The sequence below is a fragment of the Eptesicus fuscus genome, chromosome 12 (genome assembly GCF_027574615.1).
Source record: "Eptesicus fuscus isolate TK198812 chromosome 12, DD_ASM_mEF_20220401, whole genome shotgun sequence".
Classification (NCBI taxonomy): domain Eukaryota; kingdom Metazoa; phylum Chordata; class Mammalia; order Chiroptera; family Vespertilionidae; genus Eptesicus; species Eptesicus fuscus.
In genome coordinates this window covers 35,124,061-35,143,869 of record NC_072484.1, presented here as the reverse complement: position 1 = coordinate 35,143,869, position 19,809 = coordinate 35,124,061, and the positions used below count along the sequence as shown (strand labels likewise).

General features: G+C 48.7%; 1 protein-coding gene across 3 annotated transcripts in view; it reads left to right on the top strand.

Annotated features, from left to right (window-relative positions):
• Window positions 1-19,809, top strand: part of TRPC4AP (transient receptor potential cation channel subfamily C member 4 associated protein) — an 86,973-nt gene that overhangs the window by 65,826 nt on the left and 1,338 nt on the right. For 2 of the 3 annotated variants that reach the window (XM_054723590.1, XM_008149697.3), the window contains exons 9-17: window positions 1,396-1,562; window positions 6,858-6,989; window positions 8,586-8,644; window positions 9,346-9,447; window positions 15,258-15,341; window positions 16,307-16,397; window positions 17,460-17,600; window positions 18,146-18,254; window positions 18,857-18,969. In XM_054723590.1, the coding sequence (XP_054579565.1) occupies window positions 1,396-1,562; window positions 6,858-6,989; window positions 8,586-8,644; window positions 9,346-9,447; window positions 15,258-15,341; window positions 16,307-16,397; window positions 17,460-17,600; window positions 18,146-18,254; window positions 18,857-18,969 (998 nt within the window). The remainder of the gene's footprint in view (window positions 1-1,395; window positions 1,563-6,857; window positions 6,990-8,585; window positions 8,645-9,345; window positions 9,448-15,257; window positions 15,342-16,306; window positions 16,398-17,459; window positions 17,601-18,145; window positions 18,255-18,856; window positions 18,970-19,809) is intronic. The other variant, XM_008149698.3, reaches the window with a different exon arrangement.

Here is a 19,809-nt window from a genome sequence, read left to right as displayed (position 1 = left end):
AAGAATCAGGTGGTGGGCTTTTCTTGTGTTCTTATTCAATCCTCAGTCACCCTGGCCATCCACTGTGGCACTACAGATATTCCCAGTTTACAGAACTGTCTAAGGCCTAGTGCCGTGGTCGGCAAACTGTGGCTCGCGAGCCACATGTGGCTCTTTGGCCCATTGAGTGTGGCTCTTCCACAAAATACCACGGCCTGGGCGAGTCTAATTTGAAGAAGTGGCGTTAGAAGAAGTTTAAGTTTAAAAAATTTGGCTCTCAAGCCGAAACCGGTTTGGCTCAGTGGATAGAGCGTCGGTCTGCGGACTGAAGGGTCCCGGGTTCGATTCCGGTCAGTGGCATGTACCTTGGTTGCAGGCACATCCCCTGTGGGGGGTGTGCGGGAGACAGCTGGTCGATGTTTCTCTCTCATCGATGTTTCTAACTCTCTATCCCTCTCCCTTCCTTTCTGTAAAAAATCTATAAAATATATTTTTAAAAAAATTTTGGCTCTCAAAAGAAATTTCAATCGTTGTGCTATTGATATTTGGCTCTGTTGATTAATGAGTTTGCCGACCACTGGCCTAATGAGGAGGTGACTTGCCCAGCCAGCAAGTTGTAATTCCAGAGCCCTCAGTCTTTATCACTTTGCTCTACCGCCTTCCAAACACTATACTCCTCTGTGACCTGCATGACCCACGGAGACTTGTTGTTAATTGGGTCATAGAAAAAATTAGGTGGTTTACCTAAAGCCCAAAACACAGTGCCTGGCACATATCAAATGATAAATAATACTTATTTGCTGCTATTGTTACTAACAATAAAATTGGGTGAAATGATAGTCTGCTAGAAGATAATATGTTTATCTGTATCACTAGCAGCAATTGTGATGCCCAGACTGCCTTAGAAAGATGAACCTTAGAAAAGTTTAGAAGGTTCTTTGAAAAAATGGGGTGGAAAAATCTTCAAAATGATTTCCTCCCAGTTTTCGGCAGTGCCCCGTTGTGGAATCTAGGTAGAGAGGGACCAACTACTCAGAGTCATTTTTGACCTGAGGAGGGTGTGATACAATTTGCTGCTAAACATCTGTCTGGGCACTTTTTGGGGTGGTGCCGAGGTTGGGGGGCATTTGATCGTAACAGGAGAAAGGAGTATGTGGGATCATGTTACTGCATTGGCTGTGTCAGGACATTTTTAGTGTATGTTAAAGTTGATGAGCTAGAACTGCAGAGTCCATTTTTCTAAGTTCCTAAGCTTGCCTGGCCTTGGGGTTTTGTGGCTTTCAAATTCTCTGTCAGGGCCTCAGGATCCAGTGTAATGGCTCTTTTACCTCAAATCTGTTCAGACCAGGTTTGAGGGACAGAAACATGTTTCCTCACAGGCAGTGACTCAACCCTCTCTCCTGGTGGCTGTCTCAGCCTCCATTGTGTTCTCTCCTCCAGGGGCTTCTGAGGAGAATGGCCTGCCTCACTCTTCAGCTCGGACCCAGCTGCCTCAGTCCATGAAGATTATGCACGAGATCATGTACAAACTGGAAGTGCTCTATGTCCTCTGTGTGCTGCTGATGGGGCGTCAGCGAAACCAGGTGGGCCTCTCCCCCACATCTCAGACACGGAGTCAGGAGCCAATGCTTCCTGGGCGTTTGTGGTATGATGTGTACTCCACTAGGCTGCCCTCAGAATGGCTCTCTAGCCCAGCAAGCATTAGGGTTGATTTCCCTTTCTCTGATGAAACCAGTCTGATTCCAGAGCTCACAGTCTTTCCTCTGTGCTTTGCTGTGGGCAGCATTTCTAGGCAAAGCATTGGTGCCCTGCAGAACAGACGTTTAGCTATGTTAGCTGACCTTAACATGAAGAATAAATGGTCAGTGACTGGCAGGATGACTGCTCTGTAGATGCACTGGTGGAGTTGCCAACCCGATGGGGGCTAGGGGTGGTGGGCCAGAGCTCAGCCCTAGGTCACATTATGAAAACTAGGCAGCTACCAAGGGACTCCAGGTGTGCTGGGGTTCCCTAAACCTTCAAGCAGTTCCAGGAGGGAGGAGCAAGGGCCCCTAACCTACAAAGGGAGAAAGGTTTTGGAAGTATGCAGCATCTTTCAGGTAGAGAAGGAGCCCTCTCCTGCTAGCTGCATTATTCTAGGGATGAAATTAGGCATGGGGAGGGGTGAATAAAGGGGAGTGGAGGCTGAGTGCTCAGTGGTCCTTCCATACCTTTTGGTTCAGACACTGGACCATCACACAGCTCTGTGTGAGACAGGTGCAATTATCCCCATTTTACATGTGAGGAACAATTTTAGATGGTGTAGACAGGAGAAAACTCAATGAAGGGTGACATCTGGCATGGCAGTGTCCTGAAGAAAGAGAGGGAGCCAAGCATGCTGACCCCCAAGGCAGCCTACCTGGTAGAGGGAGCAAGCCCCTGAGGTGGGAGCATGCCTGGTGGGTTGGGAGACCAATAAGGAAACGGGAGGCTAGGGGCATGGGTGTGGACTAGAAAAGCAATGAGGAGAGGAGGGCTGAGGGGTTGCATGGAGCCAGATTGCATCAGGCTTTCATCGGACACGCTAAGGACTTTGGTGTTTTGCTCTGAGTGAAATGGGAAGCCAACCCTGTGGCTGCTGTGTAAAAGAGGAGGTGACTTGCCCAGCCAGCAAGTTGTGGATCTGAGGAGTTGTAATCTAGATGATCCCTGGGTACAGTGGCTCAGGACCTGCATGTTGGTGGTGGGTAGGATTTGCTGATAGTTTGGATGTAGGCATAAGAGAGAAGTGTTGATTATGACTTCCTTAACTCCTTCCAAGGTTTTTGGCCTAAGCAGCGGGGAGGATGCATTTGCCATTTACTGAGATGACTAAGGTGGGTAAGGGGTGGAAGGGTAGGCGTAGGGAAGAAGGTGAGGAGTACAGTTTGAACAAGTTAGGTGTGAGGTGTCTATTAGAATCTGCACCTGGATTATGTACACCTGGAGTTAGGGGAGAGGCCAGGACTAGAGGTATCACTTGGGGGGTCATCAGCATATAGTTGGTATTTTTTTTGCTGAAAAAAAAAAAAAAAAAGAAAAGAAACCAATATGGCAGCATAGGTAAACACCTAAACTGCTGTCTCACACAACAATTTCAAAACTACAACTAAAAGACAAAACGGACATCATCCAGAACCACAGGAAGGCTGGCTGAGTGGAAATTCTATAACTAGAAGGAAAGAGAAAAGCACACTGAGACTTACAGGAGCTGTGGAAGGCAGAGGTATGGAGGCGCGCACGCGGAGAGGGCTGGCAACTGAGTACGCGGTGGACTTTCTCAATCAGGAGGGAGACAAAAGCTCCTGACTGCTCTGAACTCCAGTTCCAGGCGAGACTCTGGGGACCCAGACTCATACGGGGAGAAACTGGACTGTCTGGCAATGGGCAAAACTCGAGGGCAGATTTCTCTCAGAGGTGCTTGGAGCGATTACCTCGGGACACTGAAAACCAGGGGCCTCTTAGGGCAGGGCTGATGGGAAGCCATCACTGTTTGCCCCGCCCTGTGATCCCGCCCCACGAAGCCATGAGACTCCGCCCCATCCAAGCTAAGTGCAGAGGCTTTTGCATATGAATGGCCTGGTCCTTTGAATTTTAAACTTACCAAAGCTGAGTCAGCGAGACCCAGAACATCCAAAAGAAGGCCCAAGGCCCCACAGCAGCTTGCATTGCTTCACAGCTGGGCCTCATCTGGGCACCTCCAAAACCCAAACAAAGAAGAGGAATCTGCAGATCTCTCCATAGCTCCTGCTGGGTGGCCTCAGGCAGAGGCTAAATTAGCACCTCCTTGGAGATCCAAGAGCCACTGTACCCAGGGATCATCTAGATTACAACTCCTCAGATCCATAAGGGACACACTCAGGGGTAGACTCAGTGAGCACCAAAGTCCCACTGAAGCAAGTCTTGTCTCATAAGGGTGTCTCCAGCACAGAAATTCTCCCATAGTAGACACAGCTGATCCTCACAGCCAATGGGCCTGGAGGTCAATTCCCCCTAGTGATACCAACATTAATCAAGGCTTAACTATAACAAGACTATGCACACAGCCCACAAAGGGGGTGCACCCAGAGTGTCCACCTCAGGTAACTGGGGAGGCTGAGCCACTGGGCCCTATAGGACACCTAGCACACAAAGCCACTCTGTCAATTCAGGGAAGCAGCCAAAATGCGGAGACAAAGAAACAGGTCACAAATGAAAGAAATGGAGGAAAGCAAACGACTGGATATAGAGATCAAAACCACGGTTATAAGGCTTTTCAAGAATTTTCTAGAAAAGGCCAATAAATTTAGCGAGACCCTCGAGGATATGAAAAAGGGCCAACTAGAAATTAAGCATACACTGACTGAAATAAAAAATAATATACAGAGATCCAACAGCAGACTAGAGGATTGCAAGAATCAAGTCAAAGATTTGAAATACACAGAAGCAAAACACACCCAACTGGAAAAGCAAAAAGAAAAAAGAATCCAAAAATATGAAGATAGTGTAAGGAGCCTCTGGGACAACTTCAAGCGTACCAACATCTGAATTATGAGGGTGCCAGAAGAAGAGTGAGATCAAGATACTGAAAACCTATTTGAAGAAATAATGACAGAAAACTTCCCCCACCTGGTGAAAGAAATAGACTTACCAGTCCGGGAACCACAGAGAACCCCAAACAAAAGGAATCCAAAGTGGACCATACCAAGACACATCATAAAGAGCAAAAGACAAAGAATATTAAAAGCAGCAAAAGAAAAACAGTTACCTACAAGGGAGCACCCATACGACTGTCAGCTGATTTCTCAACAGAAACTATGCAGGCCAGACGGGAGTGGCAAGAAATATTTAAAGTGATGAGTAGCAAGAACCTACAACCGCCCTAACTGGTTTGGCTCAGTGGATAGAGCATCTGCCTGCGGACTCAAAGGTCCCGGGTTCGATTCCGGTCAAGGGCATGTACCTTGGTTGCGGGCACATCCCCAGTGGGGGTTGTGCAGGAGGCAGCTGATTGATGTTTCTCTCTCATTGATGTTTCTAACTCTCTCTCCCTCTCCCTTTCTTTCTGTAAAAAGTCAATAATATATATATATATATATTTTTTTAAATTTCTTTATTGATTAAGGTGTCACATATTTGTCCTCATCCCCCCATTCCCATCCCACACCCCTCCCCACAGATGCCCCAATCCCCCATTGAACTTAACCATTCGTTAGGCTCATATGCATGCACACAAGTCCTTTGGTTGATCTCTCCCCCCTCCCCCCACCCTCCCCTATCCTCCCTCCGAGGCTCGACAGTCCGACCAATGCCTCCTTGTTTCTGGTTCTGTTCTTGTTCATCAGTCCACGCCGTTCATCATTTCCCCTAGATGAGCGAGATCATGTGTCACTAGAGATATACTTATAAGAACTGAATGTGAGACGAGCAATAATAGTTATGCTGACAGGCAAATGAATCAGTCTTTAGTGAGTTTCTTTCTGGACCAACAGTTCTTTTGAGACCCAATATCAATGTCCACCAGTTCCTTATGTGTACATGTCGGCACTGACCCCTCAGCTCTGGATGGTGGACTAATGGTGGTAATGCAGGTCCAACTCCCTCTGGTTTGGTCTCGGCCGGACCTAGGGGCACGGCTTCACCCGGACTCAGGGGCACGTGGCCTCACCCGGACCCAGGGGGCGCGTGGCCTCACCTGGACCCAGGTGTGCACGTGGACCCAAGGGGCGCGTGGCCTCACCTGGACCCAGGTGCACATGGCCTCACCCGGACCCGGGACCCAGCCTCACCCGGATCCAGGGGCACACGGCCTCACCCGGACCCGGGACCCAGGGGCGCGTGGCCTCACCCGGACCCAGTAAAATATATTTTTTTTAAAAAGAACCTACAACCAAGATTACTCTACCCAGCAAAGCTATCATTCAGAATTGAAGGTCAGATAAAGAGCTTCACAGCTAAGAAAAAGCTAAAGGAGTTCATCACTGCCAAACCAGTATTATATGAAATGCTGAAAGGTATCCTTTAAGAAGAGGAAGAAGAAGAAAAAGGTAAAGGTAAAAATTATGAACAACAAATGCATATCTATCAACAAGTGAATCTAAAAATCAAGTGAATAAAAAATCTGATGAACAGAATAAACTGGTGAATATAATAGAATCAGGGGAATAGAAAGGGAGTGGACTGACAATACTCAGGGGGAAAGGGGTGTGGGGGGTGCAGGAAGAGACTGGACAAAAATCGTACACCTATGGATGGATGAGAACAGAGCGGGAGGGGGGGTAAGGGCAGAGGGTTGGGCGGGAACCGGATGGAGGGGAGCTATGGGGGGAAAAAAGAGGAACAATTGTAATAATCTGAACAATAAAGATTTATTTTTTTAAAAAAAGGAGGGGCTGGGAGCTTGGGTCGCCAGGGGGTGATCAGGCCAGGATGGGACGGCAGTTGTGGGTGATCGGGCTGGTGGGAGGTAGGGCCATTAGGGGTAAGCAGATCAGCAGGGAGGCCAGTTGGGGGTGAGCAGGCCGTCAGTGGGGGTCAGTTGGAGGTGATCAGGACAGCGGGGGGGGGGGGTGCAGTTTGGAGTGAGCAGGTCAGGATGGGGGCAGTTAGGGCCAGCAGGCCAGTGGGGAGGGAAGGTGGGGATGAGCAGACCAGCAGGGGGGGCAGTTGGGGCGAGGTCCTGTTGTACAGTGTGACTCCTAGGATATTGTGAGAATTAATGAGCAGGGTAGGGAATGTGTGGATGTTTTCTGTAAGCCACAACACTCCCTACTACTGTTGCTTTCTTTGTCCTGAAGGTTGTGATTGTACCAGCACAAGGCTTTGCTACATCTTTTCCTCACATTAAGTTTAAAATGCTTTTGCCTTCCAACCCCATCCAGGTTCACAGGATGATCGCCGAGTTCAAGCTGATCCCGGGGCTTAATAATTTGTTTGACAAGCTGATTTGGAGGAAGCATTCAGCATCTGCCCTTGTCCTCCACGGTCACAACCAGAACTGCGACTGTAGCCCGGTGAGCAAGGGACCCTGGGAACAGATGGGCTTTATTTGCCAGGAGTAGTTGTTTCAAGACCTTGACCCTTTGAAATCTCAATCTTTGAGAGTAGAGCAGAAATCTCAAGTCGTAACCTATTAATCCCATAACTGGAATCTACCTTGGGGAAGGATCTGACCCCACCCCTCCACCTATGCAGAAGTCCCTCTTGGGGGCCTCCTCCTTGCTTCCCTTTAAATGCCTTGGGGATGGGGGGCTCACTTCCCTCTAACAAGATTTCCCTCATTCTGTGCTCTACTGCACTATAATTATATCCACTGATAATTTTGCCTTCAAGAACCACACACCACCTATGCTCTGCATCCAAAAAGGGATTTTGGATGCTTTCCTTTTTTAAGGGATTAAGGGCTCTCCTCTATCTTGTCTCTGTCATAGCACCCTAGAGAGAGCAATGAACTGGGAGTTGGGCGGCCTGTTGTGTCACACAGCTTGTTGGGAGAGCTTGAACGAGTCTCTGAATCTCTGAGCCTCTGATTCTTGCAAAAGGAAGATCACCCTTCCTTGCCTGCTGGCCTCACAGGCCACATGGAGACTCAGCCACCAGCATGAGGAGGAAAGTGCTCTGGGACCTTAAAGTGCCAGAAAGCTGTCAGGGTCTAGTGCCATGGTTCCTTTTTGGTCTCTGCACTGTGTTCTGAGGATTCCTCTGCCGTATCTTCCTGTTTACCATATTTCTCTCTGGCCTTGTCAGATTTGCCTCTCAGCCCATCCATCTGAGGTTTTAATTTCAAGTGAATATATTCGGCACTTCTAGACATTCTGTCAAAAATTACTTGATTTTTATTCAGATTATGTTAATATTTTGTTTTGTTGCATTTTATCTCTTTTTAATTATTTCTAACACATTTTTATGGTCTCTTTCAGATTGTTCTTAGGGTACTAATACTTGTGTTTGAGTCTTCAGACTCAACTTCGGGTAGAGTCTTGCCTCGGGCTCTGTAATGTATGGAGAGGTCAGCTTTGGGGGTGGGGTGTGTGGTTTTCCCTCTAAGTACCTGCGTAGCCTGGGCCCTGGAAATGATTAATAAGCCCTTTGCTTTGTCTGCCAGGTACTTCAGAGGCTGTTCTCCTGTCTCTCACCAGCAGCAGCCTGGCAGAAAAACCCTTCTTTCGCCAAATGTATACACTTCCCAGGCTTTATATGGGCCCACAGTTCTGTCTGGTCCCTTCAGGGCATTCAGACCCAAGCCCTGGCCTAGATGAGTCTCGTTTTCATGTCTTCACCATTAGCGCTATGCTCAGACTCTGAACTCAGTCCTTCATTTCTGAGTCCTATGGATTTTCCTTTCTTTCTTATGAACTTAGCCTCATCTTTAAAAGAATTTCAATTATTTTTTAATCCAGTATGTTGGGGTGTTTTTAGCTTAATCTGCTATTGTCCAGGCATGGAAGACAACAAAGGTTTTTCTGACTCAGGAAAAGTCCTCATTGTGCATGAGGACAGAGGCTCAAAGAAGCAAAGCAGTATGCCCAGGCTCTCACCAGAGTGTGTGTTTTCTTTGGGACATTGTGACTTCATCAAGGTTTTAACATCAAGGTGCACATGTATTTTAGGACATCACCTTGAAGATACAGTTTCTGAGGCTTCTCCAGAGTTTCAGCGACCACCACGAGTAAGTACGAGCTGTCCCTGGAAGGAGAATTGTTGCTCTGTCTTCTTTCCTTTCTTTATCCCATCGCTGACCCCAGCTCAGGAGGAGGACCCGGGAGCGGTGACAGCCGCTGTCACCATGTGTGGCTGCACTTCATGATCCTGTAATAAGAGCTGCCATTTGTCCAGCCCTTCCTTTATGCCAGGCACTACACTGAGCTTTCCCTTAGTCCTCAGCAGCCACCCTAGGAAGCGAGGATGAGTTGTTAGCCTCTTATTACCCTTTTTTTCCTGGTACAAGGTCTTGACTTCAATTTGTTTAAAAAACGCAACCTCTGTGAAGCACACTAAAATGAGGTATGCCTTTAAAATGATGAGTTTTGTTTGGACATGTTGGGTGGAAGTGCCTTTAAGAAATCAAGTAGGACATTCAGTGGCAAAAGAAAGGCCTGGGATGCTAAGGGAAGAGGCCTTGTTAGTGAATGTGGCAGGCAGAGGGGTGGGGATTGGGGCCAGGGAGACTCCATACCCTGAGAGCCCATGCCACAGGTAGAGCAAAAGGGCAACCTGGCATGCCTGTTCAGGGAGTTCAGGTGTTAGGGAAGGGTACTTGGGGGATTCTCAGATTCTCCCTCTCTACAAGAAAAGGGCAGGGGACTAGCCCACTGCTGACCTGGCAGCCCCAGTCCTGTCCTTAAGCTCCCTGCAACCCATTTGTTTCAGGAACAAGTATCTGCTGCTCAACAACCAGGAGCTGAATGAACTCAGTGCCATCTCTCTCAAGGCCAACATCCCCGAGGTGGAAGCCGTCCTCAACACTGACAGGTGAGCATGGATGGGGTACGGCTTTGGCTCACAGCCCATCCTGGCTGCTTGTGTGCTCTGGGGCACACAGATGGGTGCACACAGGTATGCATACTTGTCCTTACATTCGCTGCAGTGTCCTGAAGGCTCCTGTATGTAAGACATTGTTCTTATGTCACCTGCATTATATCATTGGAGCCTCACAACAGCCCTAGAAAGAAAGTGTCATCATCACCTCCACTTTACAGATGGGGGAGCAGGGTCTCAGAGAGGTCACCTGACAAAGGTCATGTATGCCCTGCCCCTCCCCTTGCTCTCAACTTTGCTGACATCCTCCTTGATTGCATGGTGGCAGTTACAGCCAAGCAGGACAAACAGAAGCAACCCCCTCACCCTCAGCAAAGTCCCATTTGCTGGGTTTATGTTTGCCTCCTCATCTGGAACTGGGCAAGGAAGTCACAGGCTCATAGGGTCAGGGCAAAGGAGGACTATATCCAGCAACACGAGTCATAATCCCCAGGTTTTTTGTTGTTGTTGTTTTTGAGGGAACAGAACTCTTGTTCAAATGAAACCATACATAGCCTCACCCTAATGTCTGTAGTGGATAAAGTAGAGCTTCTTTATTTGAAAAGAACATTTGAGAGCCCAGAACTCCTGCCTGCTTCTTCTTTTTTCCCCATGATGAGGCCTGAGTCATTTTCTTATCTCCTGCCTTTGTTTCCTAGACCAGGGAGCTGAGGCCCAGAGGCACGGGTACTTGTTCAGGGCTGGCTACAGCTGAACCGGGGGCCTAGGGTACTTCCTGCCTTATCCTATTGGCACAGACTCCACCCCATTTGATAGATTCTGTCATGGCCTGTTCACAACCCACTTTTGGTATAAATAGCCCTTCTTCCAGAAGGTCTGAGCCCTGTCTGATTCTTGGATTGTTTCTGGCCTTTGATCACTTGCCAGTGGTTCTGAGAATGGAAAGCTGGCCTGAGATAAGGTGTGAATGCACTTGGCTATTCAGTTCTAAGACTGCAGGGGGCCATGGGACGCTCTGGACACAGGTAGAGCAAAAGGGCAACCTGGCAGCCTGGAAATGTCCCCAAGTTTCTCCCCACCTAAGTCAGTGGAAAGACCAGTCCCAGTGCTCCTGTTAGCCTCTCAGATCTGCCACCAATGTCCCTCTCTATTTTATTTTAAACTAGAGGCCTGGTGCATGAATTCGTGCACCAGTGGGGTCCCTCAGCCTGGCCTGGGGGATCAAGCGGAAACAGGCTCTCCAACCTCCCCCGGGGGGTCCCGGATTGCAAAAGGGTGCAAGCCAGGCCGAGGGACTGCTCCGGTGCATGATCAGGGCTGGGGAGGGACATGGGAGGTTGGCCAGCCGGGGAGGGACCGCAGGAGGGCTCCAGGGCATGTCCGGCCTGTCTCACTCAGTCCTGATCGGCTGGACCCCAGCAGCAAGCTAACCTACCGGTCAGAGCGTCTGCCCCCTCGTAGTCAGTGCACATCAGAGCAACTGGTTGACTGGTTGACTATCTGCCCCCTGCTGGTTAGTGCATGTCATAGCGAGCAGTTGAGCAGCCTTAGCATATCATTAGCATATTACACTCTGATTGGTCAAACGGATGACCAGACACTTAGCATATTAGGCTTTTATTATATAAGTTTTTTTCAGTATAAAATGGTTATTTTCACATTTAATTTTGCATTTAACCTTTTGCACTCGGATGTCGAGTGTGACTCGACACGGTTAGCATCGGTAGCAGCTCGTATGTTGAATTGTATTGAATGTATCAATAATTTGAAATATTAAAAAATCCAAATAAATAAGTTTGTATGAAAAGAAACTCCAGTTTTTTATTCTACTGCCACGCTTTGTAAAATCTGGGGTATTTAAAAAATTAAATCCCGAGTAGAATAAAGGAATCAAGAAAAAAGCAAGCGAGTGCAAAGGGTTAAGTGTTTTAGCTGTTACATATTGGGTGTAGATTTTTAAAACCATTCTTGAATTTTTTAATTAAAGTTGACATGTATTAGTGTATACCCCAGTGATTAGACATTATATAACTTAAGTGATCGTCCTGATATATCTTGTACCCATTTGACACCATACATAATTATTAGAATATTATTGACTATATTTATTATACTATCAATTTTTACTTCTTTTATTTTTTTATTTTTATTGAGTTTTTACTGAGAGGAAGAGAGAGGGATAGAGAGCCAGAAACATCGATGAGAGAGAAACATCGATCAGCTGCCTCCTGCACACTCCCCACTGGGGATGTGCCCGCAACCAAGGTACATGCCCTTGACCGGAATCGAACCCGGGACCTCCCAGTCCGCAGGCCGACGCTCTATCCACTGAGCCAAACCGGTTTCGGCCCAATTTTTACTTCTTAATTGCTTCACCTTTTTCACCCATTTCCCCAACCCCCTCCCCACCTGGCAACCATCAAAATATTTTCTATCTATGAGTCTGTTTCTGTTATGCTTCTTTGTTTATTTTGTTTTTTAGATTCAGTTGTTGATAGATATGTATTTATAGCCATTTTATCTTTTTTTTTTTCTTCTTCTTCTTCTTAAAGAAGACCCTTTTACATTTTATTTTATACTGGTTTGATGGTGATGAACTCCTTTAACTTTTTCTTGTCTGGGAAGCTCTTTGTCCTTTCACTCTAAATAGTAACTTTGCTGAGTAGAATAATCTTGTAGGTCCTTGCTTTTCATCACTTTGAATATTTCTTGCCATTCCTTCTGTCCTGCAAATTTTCTGTTGAGAAGTCAGCTGACAGTCTTATGGGAGCTCCGTTGTAAGTAACTAACTGCTTTTCTCTTGCTGCTTTTAAGATTTTCTCTTTGTCCTTAACCTTTTGCATTTTAATTATGATGTGTCTTAGTGTGGGCCTCTTTGGGTTCATCTGGTTTGAAATTCTGCGCTTCCTGGACTTGTATGTTTATTTCCTTCACCAAGTTAGGGAAATTTCCTGTCATTATCTTTTAAAATAGATGTCCAATTTCTTGCTCTCTCTCTCCTCTGTCTGGTACCCCCATGATGCGAATGTTGGTATGCTTGAAGTTGTCCTAGAGGCTCCTTGTACTATCTTCATTTTTTTGGATTCTTTTTTTCTTCTTGCTGTTCTGATGGGGTATTTCTTGCTTCATTATATTTCAAATCACTGATTTGATTCTCAGCTTCATCAACTCTATTGTTGATTCCCTATAAATTAATATTTAACTTCAGTTAGTGTATCCTTCATTTCTGACTGGTTCTTTTTTATGGTTTCCATGTCCTTTTTTATGCTGTTGAAGTTCTCACTAAGTTTATTGAGCATCCTTATAACCAGTTTTTGAACTCTGCATCTAATATGATTGCTTGTCTGTGTTTTGTTCAGTTCTTTTTCTGGAGTTTGGTTCTGTTCTTTCATTTAGGACATGTTTCTTTGTCTCCTCATTTTGGCACTTCCCTGTGTTGGTTTCTATATATTAGCTAGAGCTGTTACATCTCCCAGGCTTGGTAGAGTGGCCTAATGTAGTGAATGTTCTGTAGTGTCCAGTGGCACAGCTTGCCTGTTTACCTGAGCTGGGTACTCTATGTGCAACCCCTGTGTGGGCTGTGAACCCCCTCCAGTTGTAGTTGAGCCTTGCTTGCTGTTAGCATGTCAAGGGAGAGATTTAGCTCCTCGCCAATCAGCTGCAAGGAATAGAGGATCAGCTGTGCAGGGGCCCACCCTATGGAGCAGGACTTACTTCAGCAGGGCTCTGGTGCCTGCTGACTCCACCCCTTGAGTGTGTCGTTTGTGGAGATGGTTGGGTGGTGCTTAGACATGATCTGAAGCTGTCTACAGGGTGCGATAGCTCTGGGGCCTCCTGCAAGGTGCAGGCCAAGGTCAGCTGCTGCCTTTGTTTTTTTTTTTTTACTGGGGCCTCCTGACATGAGCTACAAAGCAATGTGCAGATGGCTGCTACTTGTGCTGAGCTTGGAGGTGCCCAGGAAAGGCCAAGCTGTGAACCAAGGCCAGCTGTAACTAGTGCTGGGCCTGGGGTCACTTAGTGAGAGGTATGGGGCACACCAAGGTCAGATGGCTGCTTGTTTGAGAGATTTAGGAAAAGTCTGAGACATAAGCCAAGACAGGCCATTTGAATGGAAAAGCCATTGGAAAGAACTTGGGTGGGGCCTCAATGAATCACCAGGGTGGGATGAACAGTGTTAGCCAGGTTGATGGAGACTCAGATATGGTGCCTGCCTGCTGGCTCTGTGGAGAAAGGGCTCAGAAAAAGAACAATGGCTTCTTCCAGCACTTCTGTCTGGGAGAAAGCCAACCCTCCAGCCCTTACCATGATGCCAGACAATTCAATTCCTCCCCGTATGTCCCTGGTGCCCTTCAAGCTGCTGTCCCAGCATTGGAGCTGAGAGGGAGTGAGTCTGAGTAAGTATATGCATGGGCCCTTTAAGAGGAACTGCCTTGGACTCCAGCAGTCCCCTGTCTCACTCAGCCACAATCCCAACTGTTTTTTTACCGCTAGAAGTTGTGGGGACTTCTCTTCCTGGCACTGAAACCCTGGGCTGGAGGGGCCTCACTCTTCGAGGTACAGCCGAGATATCCCTCCCAATTTTTATCTGCTTCATGTGGGTGTCTCCACCCCTTCTACCAATCTCTGTGTGGCTGCATCTTCAAATTCCTAGTTGTAGGACTTCCATTGAGCCAGATTTTAGGCAGTTCTGAATGATGGCTGTTCTGTAGTTTAGTTGTAATCCTATCTAATAAAAGAGTAATATGCAAATTAACCACCACTCTGTCACACCCACCAGCCAATCAGGAGCGAGTATGCAAATTAACCCAATCAAGATGGCTGTGGCCACAGAGCGAGCAGGAGGCTTGGGTTTCCCCGATAATGGAGGAAGCCAAGCTTTCTGCACACCCTGCCCAGCCTAGGCCTCCACTCAAGGTTACAAAGTTTCAATTATAGAAGATACATAAATCCCAACGAAAATGTCTGCGGCCACGGAGCGAGCAGGAGGCTTGGCTCCGCTCAAGGCTACAAAGTTTCAATTATAGAAGATAAATAAATCCCAGATACCAGGGCCTCCGCAAACCACCACAGGCCCCTCGCCCAGACCACCCCACACCCCAAGGGAACCCCCACCCTGATCCGGGACACCCTTCAGGGCAAACCAGCTGACCCCCACCCGTGCACCAGGCCTCTATCTAATAAAAGAGTAATATGCAAATTGACCATCACTCCAACACACAAGATGGCTGCCCCCATGTGGTCAAAGATGGCTGCCCCCATGTGGACACAAGATGGCCGCCACAAAATAGCCAGCAGGGGAGGGCAGTTGGGAGGAACCAGGTCTGCAAGGGAGGGCAGTTGTGGGCAATCAGGTCAGCAGGGGAGGGCAGTTAGGGGTGATCAGGCCTGCAGGGGAGGGCAGTTAGGGCAAACAGGCTGGCAGGGAAGCAGTTAGGCATCAATCAGGCTGGCAGGGGAGTGGTTAGGGGGTAATCAGGCTGGCAGGCAGAAGTGGTTAGGGGCAATCAGGAAGGCAGGCAGGCGAGCAGTTGGGAGCCAACAGTCCTGGATTGTGAGAGGGATGTCCGACTGCCCGTTTAGGCCCGATCCTGGTAGGATCGGGCCTAAACGGGCAGTCGGACATCCCTTGAGGGGTCCCAGATTGGAGAGAGTGCAGGCTGAGCTGAGGGACACCCCCCCCCCCTTGCACGAATTTCGTGCACCGGGCCTTTAGTTTTGATATAGTTGTGGACGAATGCTAGTACTATGTCTACTTCTGCTTCCATCTTGACTGGAAGCTCGAGTCTTTGTCTATTTTATTTCAGGAGTTTGGTGTGTGATGGGAAGAGGGGCTTATTAACTCGTCTGCTACAGGTCATGAAAAAGGAGCCAGCTGAGTCATCTTTCAGGTAGGTCTGGGGACAGGCACCTGCCACTCTTGAGGGGCCCAGGAGCCAAGTGTTTCTCAAGTGGTTAGCAATACCTCCTTTAGGCACCAGCTTCCACTCCAACATCTGGTTACTATGAGGGAAAGGGGATTTGATTGCCATTTTCCCTGTGTGGCTTAGCAGGTTTGTATTAACTTCTGCTGCATGCCAGCAGTGTATTTCAAGAATTGACCAAGCATTCACCAAGTACCTATTCTGTGCTGGGGCTGGAAAGGTGGAAAAGAAAAAGCAGATACAGTCCCTGCCCACATGGATTCCCTGGCATGTGGGAAACAAGCATGAAGAAAATCTTGTTTCAGTGCAGTGTGGAAAGGCATGAAGCCAGGACCTGGCCCAGGAGCTGTGGGAACAAAAGAAAACCTTTTCCCCAACTGGGGCTGGTGGGGTGGGCATGGACAGGGAGGTGGGCATGGACAGGGAGGGCTTCTCAGCGTTCCTTAGACTCATCTGAGTCCTGAAGGCTATGGACAGGAGTAGTGGGCGAGGGAGGCCTTCCATCAGGGCTGGGTGTGAGCTGTCAGTAAGCTCCATGCCCAGATGTGCCCATCTATTCCATCTGCTCAGCAGGTGTAAACTCAGTGGCCCGTTCACACATGTCCATCAGGTTTCCTCACGCATCCCTGGCGCCCCTCCCTTCCATGTCCCCCTGTCCTTCTGAACGGACAAAGGCTAGAGTGGCATTTTCATGTTACTGGGGCTAGCCCTTCTCTGAGACACAAACCCCTTCCAGATAGAACAAAATAGAAGACTTCCTCACCATGCTGTCAGCTCCATGCCTAGTAGAAGCCTGATGCCTAATAGGTGTTCTATAAATGTTGAATACATGAAAAGTCAGCAAACCTCTCCCAGTACCTTGGGGAATGGAACATGGGCCAGAAGAGGGCAGTCTTAGCCACCTGGGCCAGGGGTCAACATTTGGGTCGCAGGTTTTGGCAAGCCCGGGCTGTGGAGAGTTTCCTCCGAGGGACCACCTCCTATGCAGACCAGATGTTCCTGCTGAAGCGAGGCCTTCTGGAGGTAATGGCCTGGAGGAGCCAGGGTGTTGGGTGTCCCATTCTTTCCCCAGCCCCATGCATTGCTTTTCTGTCCTGAGACCTAGAAAGCTGGGCAGGAGCAACTGGATCTATTTTAAAATGCCAGTGCAGATTGCCTTAGTATGTGACCTGAGTCTCCAACTGTGGGTTCCCGATGGGTACTTCCTGGATGATTGAAGGACTAGGGATGGCTGTGGAGGAGCATAAGTATCTGTAGAGTCACCCAGCAAAGCCTTTTGACCCTGAGGATATGTTCCTGCTAACTAAAAGTTTATTTCCCTTTATTGAAAAATGGCCTTCAGAAATAGCTTACAAAAGAGGGGGAGCAAAAGGGCCAAAACTGTAATTGATTTTAAAAATATATATGAACAAGAAACTGACCTAGCAATTATTGAAAAATCCATATGGAAAATAATTGCTCCAAATCAGTGTAACTTCAGGAAAAAGAAAATGAAAAATGGAAACAAACTGTCAGAGAAACTTATCAAAGAGATAAATTGGCTTTTCTTGATAAATTCATTTATTTTAGTGTAAATGTTTTTATTCATAAACATAAATACTAACCATAGGGTCAAAATGTGCCTCGTGTCCTTAAACCCTGTGCTTCATTTATTTGAGTGGCCTCAGGTGCTTGGGCAGTGGCCAGTGTTACATCTGGAGACACCTCCCCTCGCTGGCAAGCTGGAGAGCCCTGGCCATCTTGGTGCCCAAAGAGCAGGTCACGGGCTTTAGTTCTGAGCCGTGAGCAAACCAGAGAGGTCATGGCTACATACCCCAACCCACCCCCTCTTCCTGTGAGGTGTCGGGTCTGGTCTTGCCCTTGGAGCCACCAGCATCCTCAGATGAGCATCTAGACAGGGAAAGCAGGTTTCATTAACCTGGATGCTTTCTCAGAGCAGATGTTGTGTGGTCTGAGATACATGCCAGGCCCGGGCGGGAAGCCAGTAGCTTAGAAGAGTGCAGCCTGGGGGTGGCAGCCACATCTACCTGTTGGCCCAGGGCTCAGCTGCCTTCCTGCCTTCACTCTGTCATTTCCCACCCCCAGCATATCTTGTACTGCATTGTGGATAGCGAGTGCAAGTCAAGGGATGTGCTGCAGAGTTACTTTGACCTCCTGGGGGAGCTAATGAAGTTCAATGTTGATGCATTCAAGAGATTCAATAAGTACATCAACACTGATGCAAAGGTAAGACCAACACAGGGCTCGGTGGGGTTTGCTCTGTTGTTCAGAAGTTACCTTGGAGCCCTTGTCCTCGCCAGTCTCTGGTACTGGTTTTAAATTGGACACTACTAGGGAGTCAGTGGACAGTCTTGAGCAGGCATTCATTAGCATCTCTGTGTGCCGGGCATGAAAGTGTCAGCCGCTTGTGAGCAGGTGTGATGGTTGGGAGCAGGTGAGCTGTGAAAACGGCTCAGTGTGGTAGATGCCATGATGAGCTCCAGACAGATGGGCTGGGCCTGGTGTATTAGGCTCAGAGGGTGTGTGTGACAGAAACCCAGTTCAGACTAATGAAGTAAAAATGAGGAGTTTGGCATTCTTCCTTCAGTGGAGAAAACACTGGACGTGGTGTCAAAAGATTTGGGGTAAAGCCTCCTGGGACAGGTCAGTCAGCTTGTCTGAGCCTGTCTTTTACTGGCGACAGCTGGGCAGAGGGAGGCCAGTGCCCCTTGCATTGACTCCACCACTGCAGGAGCCTGCCATCTCTGTCTGAGCCTTGTCTCCCCACTAAGTTCCAGGTGTTCCTGAAGCAGATCAACAGCTCGCTGGTGGACTCCAACATGCTGGTGCGCTGTGTCACTTTGTCACTGGACCGCTTTGAAAATCAGGTGGACATGAAAGGTAAGAAAAGGCCAGAACACCAGTGCAAATTCGTCCACTGTGGCCTTGCTGGTGTCGGACACCCAACTTTCAGCAAGGAGACAAGAAAGGCCAGAAGAAGCCCCACCAAGCTTTCCTGTGGCTGGGGTCAAGGTGGTGGCGCTCCGGGTGATTTCCTTTGTTGCTTTTACTTTTCTCTGTGGTTCATGCTTCCTTTACTGAGCTCATGTACAACATTTTAATAAGGTGAAAGACCATTGTTGCCACCAGCATGCAAAAACCGTTCTTCCTCTCTGGGCTGCGATTGCCTGGGATGAGAAGGACCCAGGGGGTGACACCAGGGGGAAGGCCTCAGGGAGAGGTGGTCCCTGAACACGACTGAAGGGAGAGGTGCGAGCTCCCGGGTGGGGCTCTAGTGAGACCACAGGCTTACTGGGTGGCAGAAGAGCGGGAGATTTGTTTCTGCTCAGTCAACCTTTTCGTTCGTTGTCTTGACAGTAGGGACTCCCAGCTTCAGAGTCAGGTCCCATAGGGCTGGACGAGTGGCTTAGGTGGCAGCCCTGGCCCGAGCCACGGACCAGCTTCCAAGCCTGCTGCTCACACCTCTGCCTCTCCGTCCCCAGTTGCCGAGGTCCTTTCCGAGTGCCGCCTGCTTGCCTACATATCCCAGGTGCCCACGCAGATGTCCTTCCTCTTCCGCCTCATCAACATCATCCACGTGCAGACGCTGACGCAGGTGAGAGACCCTGCAGGCGTGCGATGCAGGAAGAGTCCCGGAGCCCGACAGAGCTGCTCTCTCCCACGTTAGGAGTGCATCTTCCTGAGGCCATCTCTCAGTTCCTCCCAGTGATTCTGAGGATTTTTTTCCAATAAAGGGATCTGCCCCATTTTACAGATGAGGCCTGAGGAGGGAGCAGATCTCTGAGATCACAGACGAGTTGGGGAGGAGTCAGCGTGGACACTCAGTTCTGACTCCCAGTTCAGTGCTCGCCCCAGCCCACCTGCTGTGCAGGCTTTGGGCTTGGACCTGAAGTTAACTCCCACCTCCCTCAGCTGTGCAGTCATCAATCTCTGGGCTTCATGCCCCTCTTCTCTTAAATGGGGTAATACTAATGCCTCTCAGGTGGATCTCTTATTCCTTCATCTGACAAACATTTGTTGAGGTGAGGCCCTGGGCTCAGGATGCAAAGTGAACAAAACAGGCCTAGATTTTTCCCTCCTGGTGCTGTCTAGTGCCAAATGAAAGTTAGAAAAGGAAATGCTGCATCTAAGGTGTATGCCCAGCCCTCCCCAGGGATTGAAGCTTCGGGAAGGAGCAGTGCCTGAGCTGATTCAGGAGACCGGGTAGACTCTAACTAGACAGGTGATGGATGTGTTCCCTTCAGAGGATGGGGGGTGGGGGGCACAGGGACCAGGAAGGTACTCAGGGCGGGATCCTGGCATCACTCCTTGCCCCAGCCCTCCCTCAGGTTTATGCAGGGGCAGCTCAGTGTGTGTTCTCAGGGCTCTGCAGGGACTGGCTTGGGCCACCCCCTTCCCTGGCCAGTGGCAACCCAGGTCCACCAGGGGCTGCTGG